The sequence below is a fragment of the Narcine bancroftii genome, chromosome 3 (genome assembly GCF_036971445.1).
Source record: "Narcine bancroftii isolate sNarBan1 chromosome 3, sNarBan1.hap1, whole genome shotgun sequence".
In the NCBI taxonomy this organism is placed as follows: Eukaryota; Metazoa; Chordata; class Chondrichthyes; order Torpediniformes; family Narcinidae; genus Narcine; species Narcine bancroftii.
Genome location: NC_091471.1, coordinates 140,532,178 through 140,556,468, shown reverse-complemented (window position 1 = coordinate 140,556,468; position 24,291 = coordinate 140,532,178). Strand labels below are relative to the sequence as shown.

The window sequence follows — 24,291 nt, the reverse complement described above, 5'->3', positions numbered from 1 at the left end:
TCATTTACCTTGCCTTTCCCTTTATCTATTTCACTGTATTCTTCCTCTTCTTCTTCCTCTGGGTTGGCCATCTGTTGTTTCTTTGTTGCCCTTTCCTTCTCTTCTTTCTTGTTTCTATTGTCTTCTGTGGTCTCTTCTTGCTGCAGGTGTTCTGCAGCTGTCGTTGCCGGCTGTGGAGATCGACTCCCCAGCTGGTCCCCCCTCCCGTCGGTGTGTTTTTTTTCATGCGCATCGCGCATGCGCGAGGAGTCGCGCATGCGCGGTTGCGCACTTTTACTCGGCTCTGCAAGCCATTTTTGTAGTCCTATTTCTACCGACCTGAGGAAGCGGGCTTCTCTCTCCACAGCGGGCCTCTTCGGACAGGTAAGGCCTTCTCCTTCTTCCTCCGTTGTCTTCTCTTCCTCTCTTCTTACCGTTGATTTTGATTTTTCTTTTTTTGTCGCCATCTTCTTTCCACCTTTATACTCACTTTTCTGTAACTTTTATTTCTGTGCCTTTGTATTTTCTCTTGTTTTTCCCGACTTTTCTGGAGAGGGCTGGAGTTCACCGTCCGGCCACTACTCCATCACGTGACTCCTCCCCGGTTGTATGTTAGGTTGAGGGGTTTTACAATGGTCAGGAATCTCCGCAGGTTGTTGCTGTGTTAATGCACCCCATTAAGAAGAAGCAGAGGTTGTTGACCATGACATACCAAATCGCTTCAAAGTCCAAATGAAATATAGCCATTGGCTAGCTTTCTTCCTGAATGCATCGACATGATAGCCCCAGGATAGATCTTCAGAGATGTTAACACTAGGAATTTGAAGTTCTTTACCTTCTCCATTTCTTTCCCCTCAATGAGGACTTGTTTCTGTTCTCCTGATTTCCCCTTCTTTAAGTCCACAACAGGTGTCATTGAGTGTCAGGTTATTCTTGTGACAATGCTCAGCCTGCTGATCTATCTTACTCCTTCATGCTTCATCACTGCTGTCTGTGATTCTGGTGACAACTGGTGTCTTCGGCAAATTTGCCTAACCTCACAATCATGGGTGTAGATCAGTGGGCTAAGCACCGATCTTTGAGGTGCGCCTGTGTTGATTGTCAGTGGAGGAGATGTTGTTACTGATATGCACTAACTGAGGTCGTCCAATGAGGAAATCAAGGATCCAGTTGCAGAGGTCCAGGCTTTGAAGTTTGATGACTAGTACTGAGGGGATAATGGTGTTGAAAGATGAGCTGTATTTGACGAAAAGCAGCTTGATGTATGTACTGCTGTTGTCCAGGTGATCCTGGGCTGAGCAGAGAGCCAGTGAAACTGCATCTGCTGCGGAACGATTGTGATAGTAGGCAAAATGCAATGAGTCAAGGCCTTTTCTTAGGTCTGAGTAAATTCTGGTCATGACCAACCTCTCAAAGCATTTTATTACAATAGCTGAGAGGACGACTGGGAGATATTCAGTGAGGCAGCTCACTCTGTTCTTCTTGAACACCCACATGATTGATGCCCTTTTGAAATACGTGGGAATCTCTGACTGCAGAAGTGAGAGCCTGAAAATGTCCATGAACACTGCACCTAGTTGGTTGGCATAAAGTTTCAGTCCCCTGCCAGGAATGTCAACAGGGCCTGCGCCTTGCAAGTGCTTACCCTCTTCAAAGATACATACCCTCAGCATGGTAACGGACCCTTCTGCCCACGAACCCGTGCTACCCAATTACATGGAATTGACCTAAAATCCCCTATACATTTTGAAGGGTGGGAGGAAACTGGAGCACCTGGAGGAAACCCATGCAAACATGGGGAGAAAACTCCTTACAGACAGCACAAGATTCAAACCCAGGTCTCAGTCACTAGCACTGTAATAGCATTGCACTAACTGCTACGCTAATTGTGCCGCCCTGTTTTGACGTTGGCCTCTGAGACAGATGTCAAGGGTCACCAGCTTCTGCAGGGATTTTCATTGGGACAAGTGGATTCTCCTTTTCAAAGTGAGCATAAACGGAGTTCATCTCACCAGGGAGTGAAGCATCACAGGCATTTAAGAGGTTAGGCTTAGCCTTGTAGGATGTACTTCACAATGCTCAATAGGACTCTCAAGTAATCCAAAGTGTCAGTGTCAAATAAGCAAATTATTTAATGACAACATGCTAGTAATCTTTTCTAATGTACACTTTAGATACATAACCAAACAATCCAAAGGTTCACTTTTTGTTTAGGTGCGATATAAGGCTCCAGTAGCTCAGCTATAAAAGGACTGGTCTTGCAAACCAGGGGTTGTGAGTTTATTCCTTGCTGGGGCCTTCTGTGAGGTCTGCAGTGGACAAAGTTAAAGAATTTCATGTATGTTACATTCTAAAATGTAGTATTACATGACAGCCTGCAAGTGAATTTGTTGAACTAAAGAAAATTACTACATGACCGAGTTTCAAGCCAGTCTTAATTGATAGTATTTAACAATCTAATCAAAAGAAAATCATAGTTCATGTGATCAAAATTTGTGGCTGAGATAAATTGAAGATAATTAAAATAGAGATCTTGGGACTCAGGAACCTTGATTAATATGAAATACAAGTGAAAAATATTTGCAAAGTCAACAGACTCAAGAATTGAACAAACCCAAAAAAGCAGACATTTTCACTAACTCTGAATAGAAATATTTTAAAGTCACCTTGATTGTATCATAGCATCCAAAGTAGGAAGCTCAGTATACAATGATGCCATTCACAGAAACAGCAAATCCTTGATAAAGACCCCGAGGTCCATCTTGCTTTGCAACTTTCACAATGCAGTCAGCAAGACCTGTAAATTGCCTTTCTTTCGGACCTAGTTAAAGGGAACACTCTAGTTAGAATTAAAAACATTTTTGGTGCAGAATATGTAAAACACTTTTGTAAAACTAAATGGATTTCAAATTGTGTCCCAAATGGATGAGTGTTTAATAAAAATGCTGGACCACCTCTAAATTTATACAACATAATTATAATAAAATTCAATTAATCTGGCATAGAGATGATGTTGATCTAGCACTTTCCAAACAACACTTTTAATTCTCATTTTTAAAAAGATGTTAGAAATATTTAAATTATTCATTTTTAAAGAAATGCAGAATATACAACCAGGTAAATTTTAAGAAGGGTAGGAATGCAGCAAACATTTTCTGATGAGCCAATTGCTGAACTACTGGGATTGCTAGAACTTCCCTGTCCTGATTATATAAAAGGACATTGTCCTGAAATGTTACTGTTTCTCTCTTCATAAATGCTGCTCAAATATTATCAGAACTTCCCATTTTAAATATATCCTCAGTCGACATAACTGATTTTTGAAATTAATTTGCCATGCCAACTTTTGATTTCTATCTCCTTGGGAATTTTCATTATCAAATATCCAATTTAAATCTTTGTCTTTCTTAATACTCCTGAAAATCCAGGACTGGATCCCTCTTAAATAATCCTGCATGGATGCTCTGTGCTAATCTTTTTTTTAAATCCTCTGTTTCACTTCCCTTAGTCAATAAACTCAAATTATCTCCATTTTGTGCACAAATATCCTTTGATTTAGAAGTAAATCCCAAAAATCTGTTGACATTATGGTTGAAGTAAAAACACAAAAGGATGGAGAAACTCAACAGGTCAAACAGTGTCCCTTATGTAGCAAAGTTAAAAATAGACAACTTACGTTTCAGGCCTGAGCGCTTCATCAAGGTATGGAAGAATGTTAGCATTCAGCAAGCATCCAAACAAAAGGATGAGGGTGGGGGAAAGGGGGGGGGAGCAGAAAAGGCAGGAGATGAAAGGTGGAGAAGAGCAGGAAGGGACAGAAGCATTGAGGGGGAGGACGGTTGTCTGGGTGGGTGAAGGGGGAAGGGAAGGGTAAAAGAATGGGAAAAAATGGAAAGGAGGAGAGGGGGAAAAAAAGCAAGCAGTTAAGCAGAAAGCAGAGGTCTATGTTAATGCCATCTGGCTGGAGAGTGCCCAGATGGAAAATAGGGGTTGTTCCTCCAATCTGTGGGTGGTCAGGGTGGGATGGACAGACTGCTAGTAAGGGAGTGTGACTCAGAATTCAAATGGTTGGCTACTGGGAGGTCTCGGTGGTAGTGGAGGGAGTATAAATGATCTCCAAATTTGCAACTGGTCTCTCTGATGTAGACAAGGCCACAAAGGGAGCACCAAATGCAGTAAATCAGTCCTGTAGATACACAAAAAAAGTATTTGGGGCCCTGGACTGTGGTAAGGGAGGTGGTGTGGGCTCAAATGCTGCACCTCCTGTGGTCACAGGGGGAGTTGCGGTAGGTGGGGAGGGATGAGTGCACAAGGTAATCACGGAGGGAACAGTCCCTTTGGAAGGCAGAGAGGGGAGGAGAAGGGAAAATGTGTCTGGTGGTGGGATCCTGTACTAAGTGCCGGGAATTCTGGCAGATAATGTGTTGGATGCGGATGCTAGTGGGGTGGTTGGTGTGTCTGGGGGCAGAGAAGGCCAGGGCAGATGAGCAGGAAATAGAGGAGATGCGGGTAAGGGCTGAGTTGATGGTAGTGGAGGGGAAGCCACACTTGTGGAAGAAGGCAGACATTTCAGAAGATCTGGACTAGAAGGCCTCATCTTGGGATCAGATGCGGCGGAGACGGAGAAATTGAGAGAAGGGAATGGAATCTTTGCAGGGGACAGGGTGTGAGGAAGTGTAGTCAAGGTAGTTGTGGGAGTTAGAGGGCTTGTAATATATATCGGTGGAAAGCTCATCTCCTTCTTTGAGTTTAACACCTCCATCTTCCACTCTCACCTCCTCTAAACCCACCCCCACAAATTTCTGTCCCCATCCTTTGATTCAGCTTTTGACAATGCGACATAGCATTTTATTTCATTTTCCCTTCTGAATTTTCTGCCATTCCATCATCATTTAATTTTTTTACAATCTAACTCATTATTCATGTTCAAATCTATTTTGCATACACTGTTTACTATTGTGGCTTAAAAAGAGCATCTCTGATTATTTTTTTCGCATCTCTCATTACAAATATACCTCAACCACCCATCAATCTTTCTTCAGGATTACACTGGAAAAGACCACACTCACCGTACTGTACTTGGAATCCATAACTGGCCAGCACTTGGCCTACCTTTCTCTTGCTCCTTAATTTTCCTTTCATTCACAACTTCACAGAATGGCATGAAGATGGTCATATAGGCCATCAAGTCTCTACTGGCTCTTCAAAGAGCAATCCCATCATTTCCAAAACCCTGTTTTTCCTTTTGACTTTGCAAATTATCTTAAATTATCCAATTCCCATTTGTAAGCCCTGAATATTTCAACAAAACAGTTTTTGCAACCTATTGTCCAAAAGAAAAATGTCATATCGAGCATACAATTAGTTGAGACCATGAATGTCAAGCTATCCATTGCCACTGGATCATCCTCGGCACCAAACATAGCCCATGCTTTACTTTCTCATCTATCATCATGTTCTGAACTGCATCTCTGTTTACTTTCAATTGTGAGAGACGTATTGACTTCTTTGACTCCAAGATCAAGATACTTTTTTCAACCTTTTTATTCCTGTGAGCAAAGGGTTAATTCTGGGCCTGAATCTCAATTTTGCAGTTTCACTTTCACCTTACTTATGAATCCAGGCTCTCACAACATTGCTGCTGTGGCAACTCTCATTACCAATGCTTTCGAAGCCACCAACTTTCCTCAAAAACATCATCCTCTTGTAAATTACCATTATATTTTTTTCTCCAGACAGACTGCCGTTGTTTTCCAAGTGTATGCTGCAATTCCATGCATTGAATTTTCCGAATCGACAAACATTTGCCATATTTATGCCTTTTTAGTTCAGCTGGGGAAAATATGCAGATACCACAATAATTAGGTATGCTTACTTTTTCTAGCAAACATTTTGAGTACAAGTGAGAAATCCTGTTGAGATTATGGCAGGTACATGGGCTTGTGGGCTGGAAGGGCCTGTAACCTTGCTGTATGTCTAAATTTTAAAAAACTTTAGAAAGGCCTCACTTTTGAGTGATATGTGTAGTTTTGGTTGCATACTGGAATTCAGAAGATTGAGAGGGGATCTTATGAAATGGATAGACAAGGTAGAGGCAGTAAACCTGTTTCCACTGGTAGGTGAGACTAGTTAGGGGACATAGCTTCAAAATTCAGGAAAGTTGATTTAGGACTACTTAATTTTTTTTACATACAACACAGTAACATGCCATTTCACCCAATGAGTCCGTGCTGCCCAATTTACACCCAATTAACCTACACCGCCGGTACGCTTCAAATGGTGGAAGGAAACTGGACCCCCATGGAAAATCCACACACACACACAGGAGAACGTACAAACTCTTTACAAACAGTGCAGGATTCGAACCCCAGTCCCGATCGCTGGCGCTATAAAGGTATCGTGATAGCCACTACACCAACCATGCGACCCCATAATGAGGAGGAGGAACTGCTTTCCCAGAGAGTAGTGAATCTGCAGAATTCTCAGCCCAAAGAAGCAGTAGATATTTTCTCATTAAATATATTTAAGGCACAATCAGATAGATTTTTTGATAGTAAGGGAATTAAGGATTATGCGAAAAATGTAGGAAAGTAGATGGTCCAATTGGACCATTTCTTATGTTTTAGTACTGATTATATTAGGAAAGATCTCCAATTACTACCTTTGCCAACATCAGCTGCCAAACGTGTTCGTGCGAAATCCAGAGGATATACAAAACAGAGGGAAGTGGCACCTGCAGCTCCTCCAGAGGCTAAGTTTGCCAAGAACCATTTTCCGAACTGAAATTTAAAAAATTCTCAGCCTAATGAATATTTTAATACAATATAATGAATTAATCTTGCATTTGCACAAATTTCATTTCAACAACTATCAGAGGTTTTAACATGTTATTTTAAAATCTCCTCCATGGAACTTCTGTATAACTTAGCCGGCACGGGACTGCAGGGCTAGGGCAGCCGGCGTGAGACGTCAGGGCTGGGGTATCCTGCACGGTTGCCCCAACCCCGTAGTCCCACATCAGGGACTGTCAGGCACCTGAAAGCTGCTAGCTGCTTTGCCTGGTGCTACTTTCTGGTGCAACAGGGGATTTTCCAAGTTGGAGAATATACCTACAGGAGGAAGGTTAGGTAATTTTCAGGTGGCCAACCGACAGCCACATTGGTGTAGAATAGCGGCTTTATAGTCGGGTATTCTGGCCACCTGAAAGCGGCTTCAGTGTTAACTACATTCAACTGGGCCATTCTTTCTGGGAACAGCATGTTCTTTCTGAGCTAAACTGCATACAGCTATAACTTTTCCCGTGCTATAGGCTCTGCAGAGCCATAGCTGGTAGCAACAGTGGTGACCCCGACAGTCCAGGTGGCACTCTCAACTCAGCAATGGAGACAGACCCTGCAATCAACTTTGTGTCATTGAAACTGCTAAACCTCTGGACAGCGCAGCCTGAAGTATGGTTCCAACAAATCGAGGGACCTCCGACAACACCCTTTACTACCACGTGGTGGGCGTCCTTTTTTTAAAAAAAACTTTATTTATTTGTTCAAAAAACAAATAATATATGACGTATATAGCAATTAAACTTAGAAAAATAAAAAAGAAAAGAAAAGAACCCCCCTTCAGCCAACTCTCCTAAGGAGAGCCATAAAAAAAAGAAAAAAGAAAGAATATTAAAAAAAATTAAATATACACATTAAAATCTAATCCATATAAATTGAGTATAACAGCCACATTAATAAAAAAGTTATAATTATCATGCAAAACATACATAATTTTTTCCATTATTAAACAATAGTATCACCACATCTAAAACACAAATCTGATTCATTAAAACCATATTTTTTTAAATTTTTCAGGTGTCAAATATAATTGATGAATAATGTGCATTTATCAATCGAGTTACAGTCCCGCAACTGTGTCTGCCTGTCCCGCATCAGATTTGTCAGCCACAAATGAGCCTGCAGCTGACGTGGAGATTTACCCCTCCATAAATCTTCGTCCGCGAAGCCAAGCCAAAGAAGAAAGAAGACAGTATCATAACAGATATCTAACTAATCCTCTTCAGAAAAAATAAAACCAATATCCACTTCCCATTTAATTTTAGATTTATCCCAATCCTTTTTATCCATACCATCCTGTAATATTTGATTCATAAATGAAATATACCCCTTCTCTGGTACCTTCATAAGAGTCTCAAATTTAGTCATTTTAGGTAAAATCATATCTCTACCAAACATACATTTTCTCAAAGATCGAATTTGATAATAAAGAAATAAAGAATTCTTATCAATACCAAAATCTTCCTTCATCTGATTAAAAGATAAAAACTTACCCTCTTTAAAACAATCTCCCAAATTTTTCACACCTTTAAATCTCCAATGCAATAAACTTTGATTATGTATTGAAAAAGAAATAAGTTGATTATTATACAATGGAGTCAAAGCCAATAATTTAACCCTAGAACCTATCATTTTATTTTTCTTTAACTTCATTAAATGTTTTAGTATAGGCACATTATATTGTTGTAACAAATTCATATTCCACCTAAACAATAATTGATGTATTTCAAATTCAGAAATACTTGCCATCTCAATTTTAGCCCAACTAGGAGGCCGTACCAAATCCATCAATGAGCTAATAAATTTAAGTTGGGCTGCCTCATAATAATTTTGAAAATGTAGTAAACGTAATCCCCCTAATTTATATTTCCAAGTTAATTTATTCAAAGCTACTCTTGAAAATTTACCTCTCCATAAAAACTCCCTAACCATTTTATTTAAATCTCGAAAAAAAATTTTATCAAGTAAATACGGAATAGATTGAAACAAATGTTGTATACACGGAAAGATATTCATCTTAATTGTATTTGTCCTTCCCACTAAATTAATAGGTAAATCTTTCCATTTAATCAAATCAATTTTGATTTTTTTCATTAACGGAGCATAATTTAATTTATATAAAGAATGATAATTAACATTCAAAATTATACCCAGATATTTAATTTGGTCAGTCCACTTCAAATTAATAATATTCTTATAAACTGAATAATCTCCTTTATTTACCGGTAATATTTCACTTTTTTCCCAGTTAATTTTATATCCAGAAAGACATCCATATTGTATTAAACGTTCCTTCAAATGCAAAAGTGACTGAGCTGGATTTGTTAAATACACCAATACACCAATACGTCATCAGCAAATAAATTAATTTTATACTCCTCATCTAAAACTTTCATACCTTGTATCTGTGTATTTTGTCTTATCAGCTGTGCTAAAGGTTCAATCACTAACGCAAACAAAGCTGGTGATAAAGGACAACCTTGACGAGTTGATTGAGTTATCTTAAAAGATTCCAAAATCAAACCATTCATCAATACTCTAGCTACGGGTTTACTATATAGAGCCCTAATCCAACCAATAAAAGAAGGACTAAACTTAAATTTCTCCAAAACTTTAAACAGAAAATTCCATTCAACTCTATCAAATGCTTTTTCTGCATCTAAGGGTATCACCATCGGATGATCTAAAAATTGTCAAAATCTATTAATCTTGAGAAATCCGCGTTATTCATAGGCATTGCTTCACTTTTATTTACGTTTATCTTGTATCCCGACACTTCTCCATATTCCTTCAATTTCTTATATAGTTCTTTTATTGATAGTTCTGGTTCTGTTAAGTACACTATCACATCATCCGCAAACAGACTGATTTTATATTCCCTGTCTTTTATTTTTATTCCTTTTATATTATTATCTCTTCTTATCGATTCTGCTAGTGGTTCTATAGCTAGCGCAAATTTAAGGAGGAATCCCCATTCAGATGGCAAACGCAGGCAATAAGATACCTAGGTGTGCAAATAAACAAAAATCTAGGCCAATTATATAAACTCAATTACAATCCACTAATGAAAAAACTACAGGACGATTTAGAGCATTGGAAAGAGCTACCACTAACACTGATAGGAAGGATAAACTGTATTAAAATGAACATTTTTCCAAGGATACTATACTTATTTCAGGCATTGCCAATACAACTGACAGAAAAATTCTTCAAAGAGTTAAAGAAAATAATAAGGAGATTTTTATGGAGAGGGGGGAAACCGAGGATAGCACTAGACAAATTAACAGAATGGTATAAACAAGGAGGCTTACAATTGCCAAACTTCAAAAATTATTATAGAGCCGCACAATTAAGGTACCTATCAGATTTTTATCAAACAAGGGAAAAACCAGACTGGACGAGACTAGAATTAGATAAAATAGGGGAAAAGATACCTGAACACATATTATATAAATGGGACGAAAAATTGGTACAACATAGAACTTCTCCAGTATTACACCATCTCCTCAATATATGGAAGAAGATACATGTAGAAAGAAATAAAATAAATTACCAAATACCAAAACTAATATTGACGCAAAATAAGCTACTCCCTTTTACAATAGACAACCTTGCCTTTAGAAAATGGGAAAAAAAAGGGATTAAAAGAATAGAAAATTGTTTTTCAGGAAGTAGATTCTTATCCTTTGAACAAATGAGAGATAAGTACAATATAACGGGAGATACAGCGCTGGCATATTACCAACTGAGATCCTACTTGAAAGATAAATTAGGAAGCAACTTGAGTTTACCAGAGGGAAGTAACCTTGAATATGTGATTACAGATACAATGTTAATCAAAAGATTTATAAAAAATATGTATATTAAACTGCAAGAAAAGGAAAATGAGGAAACAAATGGTAAAACTAAACAAAAATGGGAACAAGATTTAAATATAAAGATAAAAAAGGAAACATGGGAGAAGTTATGCTCTGGAACGATGAGAAATACAATAAATACGAGGCTGCGTATGATACAATATAATTGGTTACACAGACTATACATTACACCGCAAAAGTTAAATAAATGGGACCCAACAGTATCTGATAGATGTTTTCGATGTAAAAAAGAAAGGGGAACAACAATTCATGCAATCTGGACATGTGAGAGAGTAGAAAAATTTTGGGATGATCTCAATCAGATATTAAATAAAATAACAGAAAACAATATACCAAAGAATCCAGAGATCTTTCTCCTAAGTAACATAAAAAATAAAGAATTTGGAATTGACTTGGAGGATGCACAAAAAAGATTTGTTAAGATAGCCCTAGCTGTAGCAAAAAAATGTATTATGTCAACCTGGAAATTGGAAGATAATTTGAAAATACAACAATGGTATATAGAAATGAATAAATGTATTCCATTAGAAAAAATAACATATAGTTTAAGAAATAATATTGAAATATTCGAACAAGTATGGGAGCCTTACATTAAATACAATAGCGAAAACCTACCGGGAACAAACATTACCTAAGTTGATGGAAGGAGAAGAGAAGAAAAAAATGGACTCAGTAGAATTTCTGGTGTATTTTTGTTGAATGACAACATTGTCTAACTGAATTAATGCAACCTAGATTGTATAACTAAAATGGATGAGAGGGGGGAGGGATGGGGGGGTGGCTTGGGAGGAGGGAGGGGGGAGGGAGAAAAAGTCACTGTAAATGTGTGGAAAAGAAAAAGTGTATATCATGGCTATTGTGATTTATGGTGTGAAAAATAAAAAATTTAAAAAAAAGAAAAAAAAAAACAAAAAAAAAAAAAAAACATGAAAGAGAAAATACAGCAGCCAATGTTACACACAGTCATGTTCCACAGAGGAATGTGATTAAAAATTAACCCCTGTGATAAATATTGGCCAAGACCCTGGTCGTACAAAACCTCTGCTTACATTCTAAAGAGTCCCATGGAATGTTTTACCCCAATTACAGCAGAGGGGCACTGGGTAACATCAGCTGTGCCTGGGAAAACAGCCAACAAACAGTAAAAGTCTGAAAAACCGGACTGCTCGGGGACTGGGTTGGTCCAGTACTTTTAAAATCCAAATTTAAGGAGGAATAAAGAGATGAACAGGTAAATGTTGATAGTTTATTCATCAGCAAATTTAGCACGCTTCATTTATCAAAATTAGACATTTTAAAGAAAAATAAAATCATTGCTTGACAAAAGAATAAACATAAAATCTTTTCACTAAAAAAAAAAAAAAAAAAAAAAAATCTATTAATCAAACTAATCATGTGCAAAATGTTATCTGAAGCATATCTATTCTTTATAAAACCTGTTTGATTAATATGAATCAACTTTGGTAAAAATTTAGCCAATCCATTCGCTAATATTTTAGCTATTATTTTATAATCTACATTTAACAATGAAATTGGTCTATATGAAGATACTTTCAAAGGATCTCTTATCTTTTTTAGGAATTACTGTAATTAAAGCACTAGAACAAGACTCATGTTCTCCAACTTGATGTAATACATCCCCAAACACTGTAGATAAATCATCATAAAAAATTTTATAAAATTCAACCGAGAATCCATCATCGCCAGGCGATTTACCATTCGGCATTTCCAGCATAGCCATTTTAATGTCCCAATCAGTAAATGCTTCTTCTAACTCCTGAATATCTGCATCCTCTAATATCGGTAAATTCAACTATGATTAAAAAAAGACCAATTGATCCAGTTTCCTGTTTTCCTTCAGATGTATATAACTTTTTATAAAATGAATAAAATTCATCATTAATCTCACAAGGTTTATAAGTGATAAGAGAATTTCGACTAACAGCATTAATAGTCCTCGAAATCTGTTCTTTCTTTAATTGCCATGACAATACCTTATGTGGTTTCTCTCCCCATTTGTTATACCGTTGTTTAGTCATATTAATCACACATTCAAATTGATAAGATTGCAAAGTATTATATTTCAATTTCAGCCTAGATAATTCTATTTTCTGATCTTCTGTAGCATCTTTCTGAAATTCCTTTTCTAACTCATCGATCTGTTTTTCTAATTCAAGAATCTGATTTAATCGATTTTTTTTAATTTTAGAAGTATAACTAATTATTTGTCCTCTCAAATAGGCTTTCATAGCATCCCATAATATAAACTTACTTTGAACAGATTTAGAATTTTCTTTCAAAAAAAATTAATTTGTTTTTTCAAAAAAATCAATAAATTCCATATTTTCAACAACATTGTACTAAATCTCCAACGATAAGCTATTTGAATTTTCTCAGAAGTTTCATATGTAAAATATAACAGAGAATGATTTGAAATCACCCTACTTTTATATTCCGCTTGTTGTATTTTCCTTTGTAAATGTGCCGATACTAAAAAGAAGTCAATCCTTGAAAATAATTCATGTCTAGATGAATAAAAGGAAAAATCTTTCTCTGTCGGATTAATACTTCTCCAAATATCTACTAAATTAAGATCTTTCATCAATGCTTGAACCTGAATTGCCATCTTGGATTTTTTAACTTTCTTCGGAGATTTATCTAATAAGGGTTCCAAAACACAGTTGTGGGCATCCTTGAACAAGCCACAGCCACCAAGATCACAGATTTCTTGAAAAAGCCGTCATGGGAGGGCAAGTACAAAGCCATCTGAGAGTTATTGACCCGCACTTTCAGGCTGCCTGAGCACAAGCGCGCAGCCCGTCTGCTGCATATGGACGGGTTGGGGGTCAGGGACCCATCCGACCTAATGGGTGACTTGGTCTCTCTACATGCCCCCTGCTCGCTCTTAAAGGAACTGTCTTGGAAAGGCTGCCACAAAACATCCAGATGATGGTCCTGGAAGTGACTTCAGCGACCCATGAAAAGTACCAGAGAGGATGGAATCCCTGATAACCGAGAAGGAAACCGCTTTAGCATTCCATGAGACATCCACGCCCATCAAACACCACACCCCCACAGCACTGGAGCATGTGGGCAGGCTACAGCATCAAATACCCAACCGCTGACCAGCCAACCAACCAGCCACGAGGACAACAGACACCCCTGGTGAGTGATACTGTCGTTATCATCAGTGGTGGGGGGAAGAGGCCATTCGATGTCTCTCCTCCTGCACATTCCTTGGAAACGCCAAAGCCGGCCATCTTTAATGGTTGCGATGGCTGGTCAACTTAACAGCCTCCATGTCCAAGACTCCCTATGCAGCTGCCGTTTTATAGAGGACACAGGGGCAGAGATAAGTGTGCTCCCCCTGACCAAAACTGATGTCCACAGTGGCAAAACAGTCCAACAACTAAAGGCTGCCAACAATTCGGACATATCAACTGATGGCACTCGCACCATCCCTCTCTGCTTTGGGAACAGCCATTTTAGATGGGCCATCATACTAGCAGCAGTTCGACAACCACTCCTGGGCACGGATTTCCTATGAGCCAACTCGCTGCTTGTGGACATTAAAGGCCACAGATTAGTGTGTGCCACAACATTCCAGACCCTTGAACTAAAGGGGAAAGAATCCGCCACCTACCACCTGCATTCGGTGACGCCGGCTGACAATGAGTTTGTGCAAATCTTATCCGAATTTCCCGCCATTACTTACGTCATCCAAGACCAAGCATGAGGTAAGACACCATATTCTTACTACAGGTCCGCCTCTTCTTTCCAGAGTGCGCCGCCTTCCACCAGAAAAGCTCAGCCTTGCAAAGAGATTCTGTAAAATGGAGGAGCTGGGCATTATACATCGCTCTGACAGCCCCTGGTCCTCCCCACTCCACATGGCCCCTAAAGCTACAGGAGGGTGGGGGCCATGCGGGGATTACAGATGCCTCAATGAGGCCATGCCTGACTACTACCCAGAACCCCACATTCAGGAGTTCACCACACATCTACAAGGGTCACGGATTTAATCCGAGGCTACCACCGAATCCCGGTCCACCCAGAGGACATCGCAAGAATAGCCATTATCACCTTACTTGAGTTTTTAAGGATGCCTTTTGGACTGAAAAATACAGCCCAAACATTCCAACAAATAATGGACGCTGTGGGCAGGGACCTCGACTTTATTTTCGTCTACTTAGATGATATTCTAATTGCCAGCCACCAGGCTGACCATGTCACTCATTTAAGACTACTGTCCAATAGACTGAGTGAATATGGACTGACAATCAATCCAGCTAAATGAGAGTTTGGAAAAGAGGTAATCAACTTTCTGGGCCACCACATTGACATACATGGTTCTCGGCCACTACCCGAAAAGGTAGAGGCCATTAAATCCTTCCCACAGCCTACGAAAGTTAAAAGCCTTCAGAAATTCACAGGGATGATTAATTTTTATCATAGATTCATACTGGCAGCAGCCCACATCATGCGTCCCCTTTTCTCTCTAATGTTAGGCACCCAAAAAGATCTCAACTGGAATGCAGAAGCCTCAGAGACCTTTCAAAAGGATAAGAATGCTTTAGCAAATGCCATTCTTCTGGCCCACCCACAATCAGAGGCATCCACGGCCCTCACTGTTGATGCTTCCAATATGGCAGTCAGAGGAGTATTAGAACAATTAATTGATGGACACTAGAGACCTCTAGCTTTCCTCAGTAAACACCTGCAGCAACCTGAAATACGATACAGTGCATTCAACAGGGAACTACTGGCACTGTATATGGCCATAAAACATTTTCATTACTTCCTGGAAGGAAGGAGATTCAAAGTGTTTACTGACCACAAACCACTCACTTATGTTTTCATAAAGGGCTTGGACCCTTGGCCAGACAACAGCGTCACTTTTCTTATGTCTCAGAATTTACCACAGACATTGAACATATTGCTGGCAAGGTGAATGTTATGGCAGATGTGCTGTCATGCCCAAACATGCTGGCTGTCCATACCACTCCAAGCATCGATTACAAGGCCCTCGCCGAGGCACAGTACTCCGATCCCGACGTTGCAGCCTACAGAAGGGCTATAACCAGCCTCCACACCGAGGACATTCCCTTCGGTACAGGACATATAACTTTATTCTGTGACATCTTGACCGGTAAGCCCCGTCCCATTATTCCCACCACATGGAAGAGGCAGATATTTGAATCCGTGCACAATTTAGCCCATCCTGCCATCAAGACCACGGTGAAGATGGTGGCCAACTGTTACATCTGGCACGGCCTTTGAAAAGAGATTGAGCTAGAATGTGCACACTGTGCCAAACTTCACAAGTCCGGACACACATTAAAGCCCCACTCCAAATCTTTGAACCTCCATAGTGCAGTTTTAGCCATGTTCACATTGATATAGTTGGCCCCTTACCAGTTTCCCAAAGCGCTCGTTTCATACTTTCAATGGAAGGCAGATCTACCAGATGGCCGGAAGCCATTCTGCTACCTGAAATATCCACTGAAACATGTGCAAGGGCACTCCTGAATGCTTGGGTGGCACGTTTCGGGGTCCCTGAGCACCTTATCTCAGACCGGGGAGCCCAGTTCACCTCCAGTCTTTGGGAGGCCCTAGCAACAGCACTCAGGACACAGCTGCACCACACTACAGTCTACCTTCCCCAGGCAGATGGCCTTGTGGAGAGATTCCATGGGCACCTAAAAGCAGCCCTGATGGCCCGACTCACTGGGCCCAACTGGGTTGATGAATTATCCTGGGTCCTCTTAGGTATCCAAACCATGCTGAAAGAGAATTTGGAAGTCTTATCCACCGAAATAGTATAAGGGGTGCCGCTGGTCATTCCAGGCAAATTCCTGGCCACTAACAGGGGAACCGAAGAACCCCCCAGGGAAGCGCTAGCGCACCTTCATGAGAGGTTGGGAACCCTGGCCCATGGCCAGCCACACACGTTGGTCCCCAGAGATTTTCAGAACTTCACACACGTTTTCGTAAAATGCGGCGTGCAGGGACCCCTGTTGCAGAGACCCTATGAGGGGCCATACCACTTCGTCTGGTACAATGGTTCCACCTGTGTAATTGACATCGGAGGATGACAGGAGACCACCTTTACCATTGATAGGTTGAAACCAGTGTGGTGGGCTGTTAGACAGAATCAGACACACACAAGGTAAAGACTGTACAACAGGCTTTAATCCACAAAGATTTCCACAGAGCCAGGCTGGCTGTGGCTGCAGCAACTCTGAGTGAGGCCTCGGGAGGCCGGTGCAGGCTTATATCCCGGAGGGTGATTAACACCCGACCGGGTGGGGCTTGATCCATTCAGGCCAACTGATTGACAGCCGGCCAAATGTCGTCCTGTCCCCTTACACTTCTGCAGGTACAGAGGTTGCTCCCTGCAGTAGGCCGGTGGTGTACCACCACACACAGCCAATTGACCACCCTTCCCCACCCCACCCCTGCAAAAGAGGCCAGCCTTCCAAGAATAACAACATTCTGATCGCCGGTTCTGGGGGGGTGTGGGTGTTGTGTGGCAGCCCTTTGCAGCTCCACCAAGGGACCTCACAAAATGAAGGATGAACGTGACGATCCACCAGGCTGCACGAGGCCCACAGCACTGCCCTCCAATTGGCCACAACCAAAAGAACGTAACTGGCCTATCAGGGAAAGCGGATCACAAACACACCAATCAGTGCTGAGAGGGTTTTCACCACAGCTTGAGAATAAAAGCAGGGCTGTGAGCCCAATAAAGCTCAGTGTTAACTACACTCAACTGGGTTTGTGTCATTCTTTCTGGGAACAGCATGTTCTTTCTGAGCTAACCTGCATGCAGTTATAACTTTTCCTGTGCTATAGGCTCCGCAGAGCCATAGCTAGTAGCAGCTAGCTACATTATTATATTGTTAATTCAGTTATTCACTTTTACTATTGAACAATTATAATCAAAACAAGGACAAAAGATAAGGGTTGCGAGTCATGATGAATCATGTGGCAAAGATACAGGATAGGGAGGATGGGTAAAAGTTAATGGTGGCGGAATATCATGGAGAATGTGGTTTGAAGCATGATTAGATAAAGGAATGAGAAATAATGGTGGCAAACCAAAGAATGGTATGCTGCTAAAATAAGGGACAAGATCAATTGAACAAGCAAGGTTGGGATTGTAACTTAAAAAGAGGATACATGCTATGTCCAGTGGGTTTTGATCAGTGACTTGTTCTCTGACTGCCTTAGCCTTTACTTGCAAATAAAGGTTCAACTTTTCTGAAGAATTCTCCATATTGCCAGAATTTGGTGTTGCGAGCATGATTGGAAAGAGACTCATTAGAAAAGAGGTGGTTGGTTGAGAGTGCTTCCCAGCGCCTCAGGGTTCTTCTCGGAACCAACAGATAAAGGGTGGCCACCTGCAAAAAGTTAAGCAGTTTTCACTTTAAATTCGGACTAAAATCTGTTGGGAATGGGAAGTTTCTGGGGACACAGGAGTAGCAAACGACAGTCAGAAGATCTCTCTGATCCAAAAGAATCTGCTGACATATTGATTTTGAAGGAGGCTTGGAAAATTGATCAGGAAAACTGCGCAGTGGGGTGTACAGAAATAAGGGATAGAGATTGATTGAAGAAAATTCCACATGGTGTTAAATTCTCGTGGATACCGCCCAAGGTAAATAGGGGTCTGCATGGGCAGGATAAGACATTCTGTGGATACCACCCTAGGTAAATAGGGGTCTGCACAGGCAGAACAGATAAGACAGAGAGAATTGGGACCAATTGGATAATACAAAATCGCAAATTGTTAAATGAAAAATTAGAAAATAAAAGTAGTGTAGAGAATAGCATCTTTCTTTGGCTTGGCTTTGAGGACGAAGATTTATGGAGGGGTAAATGTCCACGTCAGCTGCAGGCTCGTTTGTGGCTGACAAGTCCGATGCGGGACAAGCAGACACGGCTGCAGCGGTTGCAGGGGAAATTTGGTTGGTTGGGGTTGGGTGTTGGGTTTTTCCTCCTTTGTCTTTTGTCAGTGAGGTGGGCTCTGCGGTCTTCTTCAAAGGAGGTTGCTGCCCGCTGAACTGTGAGGCGTCAAGATGCACGGTTTGAGGTGAGATCAGCTCACTGGCGGTGGTCAATGTGGCAGGCACCAAGAGATTTCTTTAGACAATCCTTGTACCTCTTCTTTGGTGCACCTCTGACACGATGGCCAGTGGAGAGCTCGCCATATAACACGATCTTGGGGATGCGATGGTCCTCCATTCTGGAGACGTGACCTACCCAGCGCAGTTGGATCTTCAACAGTGTGGATTCGATGCTGTCGGCCTCTGCCATCTCGAGTACTTCGATGTTAGGGATGAAGTCGCTCCAATGAATGTTGAGGATGGAGCGGAGACAACGCTGGTGGAAGCGTTCTAGGAGCCGTAGGTGATGCCGGTAGAGGACCCATGATTCGGAGCCGAACAGGAGTGTGGGTATGACAATGGCTCTGTATATGCTTATCTTTGTGAGGTTTTTCAGTTGGTTGTTTTTCCAGACTCTTTTGTGTAGTCTCCCAAAGGCGCTATTTGCCTTGGCGAGTCTGTTGTCTATCTCGTTGTCGATCCTTGCATCCGATGAAATGGTGCAGCCAAGATAGGTAAACTGGTTGACCGTTTTGAGTTTTGTGTGCCTGATGGAGATGTGGGGGGGGCTGGTAGTCATGGTGGGGAGCTGGCTGATGGAGGACCTCAGTTTTCTTCAGGCTGACTTCCAGCAACATTTTGACAGTTTCCGCAAAACAGGACGTCAAGCGCTGAAGAGCTGGCTCTCAATGGGCAACTAAAGCGGCATCGTCTGCAAAGAGTAGTTCACGGACAAGTTTCTCTTGTGTCTTGGTGTGAGCTTGCAGGCGCCTCAGATTGAAGAGACTGCCATCCGTGCAGTACCGGATGTAAACAGCATCTTCATTGTTGAGGTCTTTCATGGCTTGGTTCAGCATCATGCTGAAGAAGATTGAAAAGAGGGTTGGTGCGAGAACGCAGCCTTGCTTCACGCCATTGTTAATGGAGAAGGGTTCAGAGAGCTCACAGCTGTATCTGACCTGACCTTGTTGGTTTTCGTGCAATTGGATAACCATGTTGAGGAACTTTGGGGGGCATCCGAGGCGCTCTAGTATTTGCCAAAGCACTTTCCTCCTCACGGTGTCGAAGGCTTTGGTGAGGTCAACAAAGGTGACGTAGAGTCCTTTGTTTTGTTCTCTGCACTTTTCTTGGAGCTGTCTGAGGGCAAAGAACATGTCAGTAGTTCCTCTGTTTGCGCGAAAGCTGCACTGTGATTCTGGGAGAACATTCTCGGCGACACTAGGTATTATTCTATTTAGGAGAATCCTAGCGAAGATTTTGCCTGCAATGGAGAGCAGCATGATTCCCCTGTAGTTTGAGCAGTCTGATTTCTCGCCTTTGTTTTTGTACAGGGTGATGATGATGGCATCACGAAGGTCCTGAGGCAGTTTTCCTTGGTCCCAGCAAAGCTTGAAAAACTCATGCAGTTTGGCATGCAGAGTTTTGCCGCCAGCCTTCCAGACCTCTGGGGGGATTCCATCCATACCTGCTGCTTTGCAACTTTTCAGTTGTTCAATTGCCTTATATGTCTCTTCCTGGGTGAGGACCTCATCCAGCTCTAGCCTTAGGGGCTGTTGAGGGAGCTGGAGCAGGGCGGAATCTTGGACTGAGCGATTGGCATTGAAAAGAGATTGGAAGTGTTCTGACCATCGGTTGTGGATGGAGATCTTGTCGCTGAGGAGGACTTTGCCATCTGAGCTGCGCAGCGGGCTTTGGACTTGGGGTGAGGGGCCGTACACAGCCTTTAGAGCCTCGTAAAAACCCCTGAAGTCGCCAATGTCCGCGCTGAGCTGGGTTCATTTGGTGAGGCTAGTCCACCACTCATTTTGGATCTCCCGGAGTTTGCGCTGAAGATGGCTGCATGCGCGACGGAAGGCTTGTTTCTTCTCTGGCCAGGACGGCTTTGTAAGGTGAGCCTGGTGGGCAGTTCGCTTCTTTGCCAGCAGCTCCTGGATTTCCTGGCTGTTGTCGTCAAACCAGTCCTTGTTTTTCCTGGAGGAGAAGCCCAGTACCTCATCAGTGGACTGCAGTATGGTAGTCTTCAGCTGATCCCAGAGGGTTTCAGGGGACGAGTCAGTGAGGCGGATTGCATCCTCGAGCTTTGCTTTGAGGTTTGCCTGAAAGTTTCCTCTCACTTCGTCTGAGTGCAGGTTTCCAACATTGAACCTCTTTCTGGGGGCTTTACTGTTCCTGGGCTTTGGCTTGAAGTGAAGGTTAAGGTTGCAGCGAACCAGCCGGTGGTCAGTGTGGCATTCCGCGCTGGGCATGACCCTGGTGTGGAGCACATCTCGTTTGTCTCTTTCTCGCACCAGGACGTAGTCCAGGAGGTGCCAGTGTTTGGATTGGGGATGCATCCAGGTAGTCTTCAGGCTGTCCCTCTGCCGAAAAAGGGTGTTTATAATGACAAGCCGCTGTTCTGCGCAGAGCTCCAACAGGAGGCACCCATTGTCGTTGCACTTGCCGACACCATGCTTGCCCAGGATTCCTGGCCAGGTTTCTGAGTCTTTGCCGACGCGAGCGTTGAAGTCGCCAAGGATGACAACCTTGTCGGCTTTAGAGGTGCGTTGAATGAGGTTGCGCAGATCAGTGTAGAACTTGTCCTTTTCTGGTTGTTCCGCCTGAAGGGTTGGAGCATAGACACTGATGAGGGTGATGTGACGCTTGTTTTGAAGGGGGAGTCGCATGGACATGATCCGGTCCGACTGGCCTGTCGGGAGGTTTTCGAGTTTGGAGGCAGCCCGGGTAAGAAACCTGCATAGGAGAAGGCCACTCCAATATAAAACCTACGACCCAAGAACCTCGCTGCCACGTCCCAGCTTGCTTGGCACGGCACACGAACCATGGGTGTAAAGGGTGGGGCCAGTACTGCGCGCACTGCACTCCACCTAAAAGCTCCTTTGCGCAGGCCCGAGGACAGGTCCATGTCCTCCCCCTCCACGTCCTCCCCCTCAAAAGATGCTCACAAACTCAAACTAGCATGCTGGAACATCAGAACCATGCTAGACAAGGCCGACAGACACCGACCTGAACGTCGGTCTGCCCTCATCGCACATGAACTCCTCAGACTTGGCATTGACATCGCCGCTCTCAGCGAAGTCCGCCTTGCAGATGTAGGCAGCCTCCAAGAACGCGGCGCGGGCTACACACTCTACTGGTCTGGCAAGCCTATGGATGAACGACGCCTATCTGGTGTCGGCTTCATGGTCAAGAGAATAGCATAGTGACTGCAAAAAGCATACAGGGCAGAAAATAAAGACTAAGACTGGAGTGAATGATGACGTGTGCTGAACAAAATAGCACAATGAGTAAAGTAACTGCAGTTGAGATATTAAACAAGTTCCCAGTATCGAAAAACAATATCGTAAAAACCTCTCAAAAATGGGAAATAAACTGAAAAAATTGTTAACCAAATGGCCAAAGGAAGGTACCTTCGACATAAACTCATGTAATGAATGGAAGTACTGATCAAAATTATAAATCTAAAAATAAATCCTAAAAACGAGAACAAAAGAGAGAACTAAAACTTTTTAGAGTAGAAGAGAAGCTGGAGAAAGTGAACCAGGTGGTAGAGATAACTGAAGGACAAGGAAGAAGCTGGAAAAACAGTATGAAGGGAAAATGCCCCATATCCAAGCCCAGATATCCTTGAGAATACCCCTCCCTATTCAGGTCTAGGAGACTCATCGCAGAGCCCGGTAATAAAAGGAACAGTAGAAATAGCAGAAGTGGACATAAATGAGAGTAAGGAGTTGGAAATGTGGCAAGAACACGAGGCAAACAGAAAGGAAGAAGCTAGAAGAAGAGATGAAGAAAGTAGTAAAGCAGAGAGAAGATGGAAAAAGAATTAAGTAAGATGTAGCAAACAAGAGAATGGATGGAATTTGAGGAATATCGCAGGTTGTAAGAAGGGAAAAGAGAAAGTGCAGAAGGAGAAAGAGCAGTAGGAAGTCATGTCAGTGAAGGAAAGGAGCAAGATCCAGTCAGGACAGGGGTTCGCAGGATAGCAACCATTTGAGATAGATTCAGATCAGGATGAAGTTACAGGGGATTATAATAGCCCAGATTATGGGTTAGGAATCAACAGGGAAGAATTTTTTCAGCCTAACAGCATGATGCATATATTAATGCAGTTATGTTCCTTGGGGAACCTAGGATCTTGAAAGGCTGAAAAATGAATTGTCCAGCATTTACAAAGGGGCAGGAAAATGGATCAGGGCATTTGAAGAAGAAACCTTGGGATGAATGTTGGCTATGTGAGATGTAAAGGCACTGCTGGTGAAGGTGATAGGACATGCAAAGCTGGTAGAACTAATGGGGCTGGTGAGAATAATAAAAACATGATGGATCCACTGAATGATGGAGCGCCGTTTGACCCAGTGAGACAGAGGGTATGGGGAGCCCTCAGAAATTGCTACCCACCCAAAGTGGACCCCAAAATTTTGAAAGGGGATCCACTGGAGGACACTGAAAATCCAGCAGCCTATCTGGAAAACCAACTGAAAAAGTGGAGGCTTGAAATGGAACAGGAAGTAGAAGGCAACCAATTAATGACTACCATGTTTTGAACTGCTATTCTGGATGTAATGCCCCTTCAAGTTGTCTAGACTGGAGGAGATAGTGGGATTAACATTACCTGAAAGGAGAAGCTATAATAATGGGAAAACAGAGGGCAGCCTTACAAATTAAGTGGAATGCTTTTCTGGAAAGGTGGTCCAGGATACCAGAAGCTGCACCCATGTGATGTTGCTTGTGAATGAGGGTCACCAGTCCAAAGACTTGGGACCCTTGGTGATCGGAAAAAAATTACACCAAGAGTATGGAAGTCTGATAAGTATCTACATCAAAATAATGATAGACGGAGGAGTCACGTGATGGAGTAGTGGCCGGTCAGGGAATTCCAGCCCTCTCCAGAAAAGTTGAAAAAAAAACCGCACAAAACACAAAGGTACAAGAGTAAAAATTAAAACAAAGTAAAAATAAAGGTGAGAAGAAAATGGCAGTGAAGAGAGAAAAGTCGAAAACAACGGGAAGAAGAGAAGATGAAAGAACGTCGGAAGAAGGTGAAGGCCTTACCTGTCCGAGGAGGCCTGCCACGAAGAGAAGCCCGCTCCCTCAGGTCAGTGGAAGTCCTGGGCACGGGACTACAAAAATGGCTCGCAGAGCCGAGTAAAAGTGCGCAACCCTCGCGCATGTGCGATGCGCATGAAAAAAACACACTGACAGGAGGGGGGAACAGCTGTGAAGTCGATCTCCACAGCTGAGAGAGACAGCTGCAACACAGCAACAGGTGCAGAACATAGAAAATAACGACAACAAGAAAGAAGAGGGTAAAAAGAAAACAAGGAAACAACAGATGGTAAACCCAGAGGAAGAAAAAGAAGAACAAAAAGAAATGGAAGAAGAAGAGAAAGTCAAGACAATATATCTTTTTTTAAAGAATATATGGAATCAGTGAAAGAATGGCAATTACAAGAATTTAATAAGATAAAAAGAAGAATTAGGAGTGCAGAA

The 24,291-nt window shown here is 42.1% G+C and overlaps 1 protein-coding gene across 1 annotated transcript in view; it reads right to left on the bottom strand.

Annotated features, from left to right (window-relative positions):
• Positions 1-1,137: 1,137 nt before the first annotated feature.
• The window catches only part of LOC138756715 (ADP/ATP translocase 4-like), a 60,930-nt gene continuing 37,776 nt past the window's right edge, over positions 1,138-24,291 (bottom strand). Inside the window, 3 exon segments of the mRNA XM_069923105.1 lie at positions 1,138-1,371; positions 2,646-2,800; positions 6,641-6,758. Coding sequence (XP_069779206.1) covers positions 1,138-1,371; positions 2,646-2,800; positions 6,641-6,758 — 507 coding nt within the window.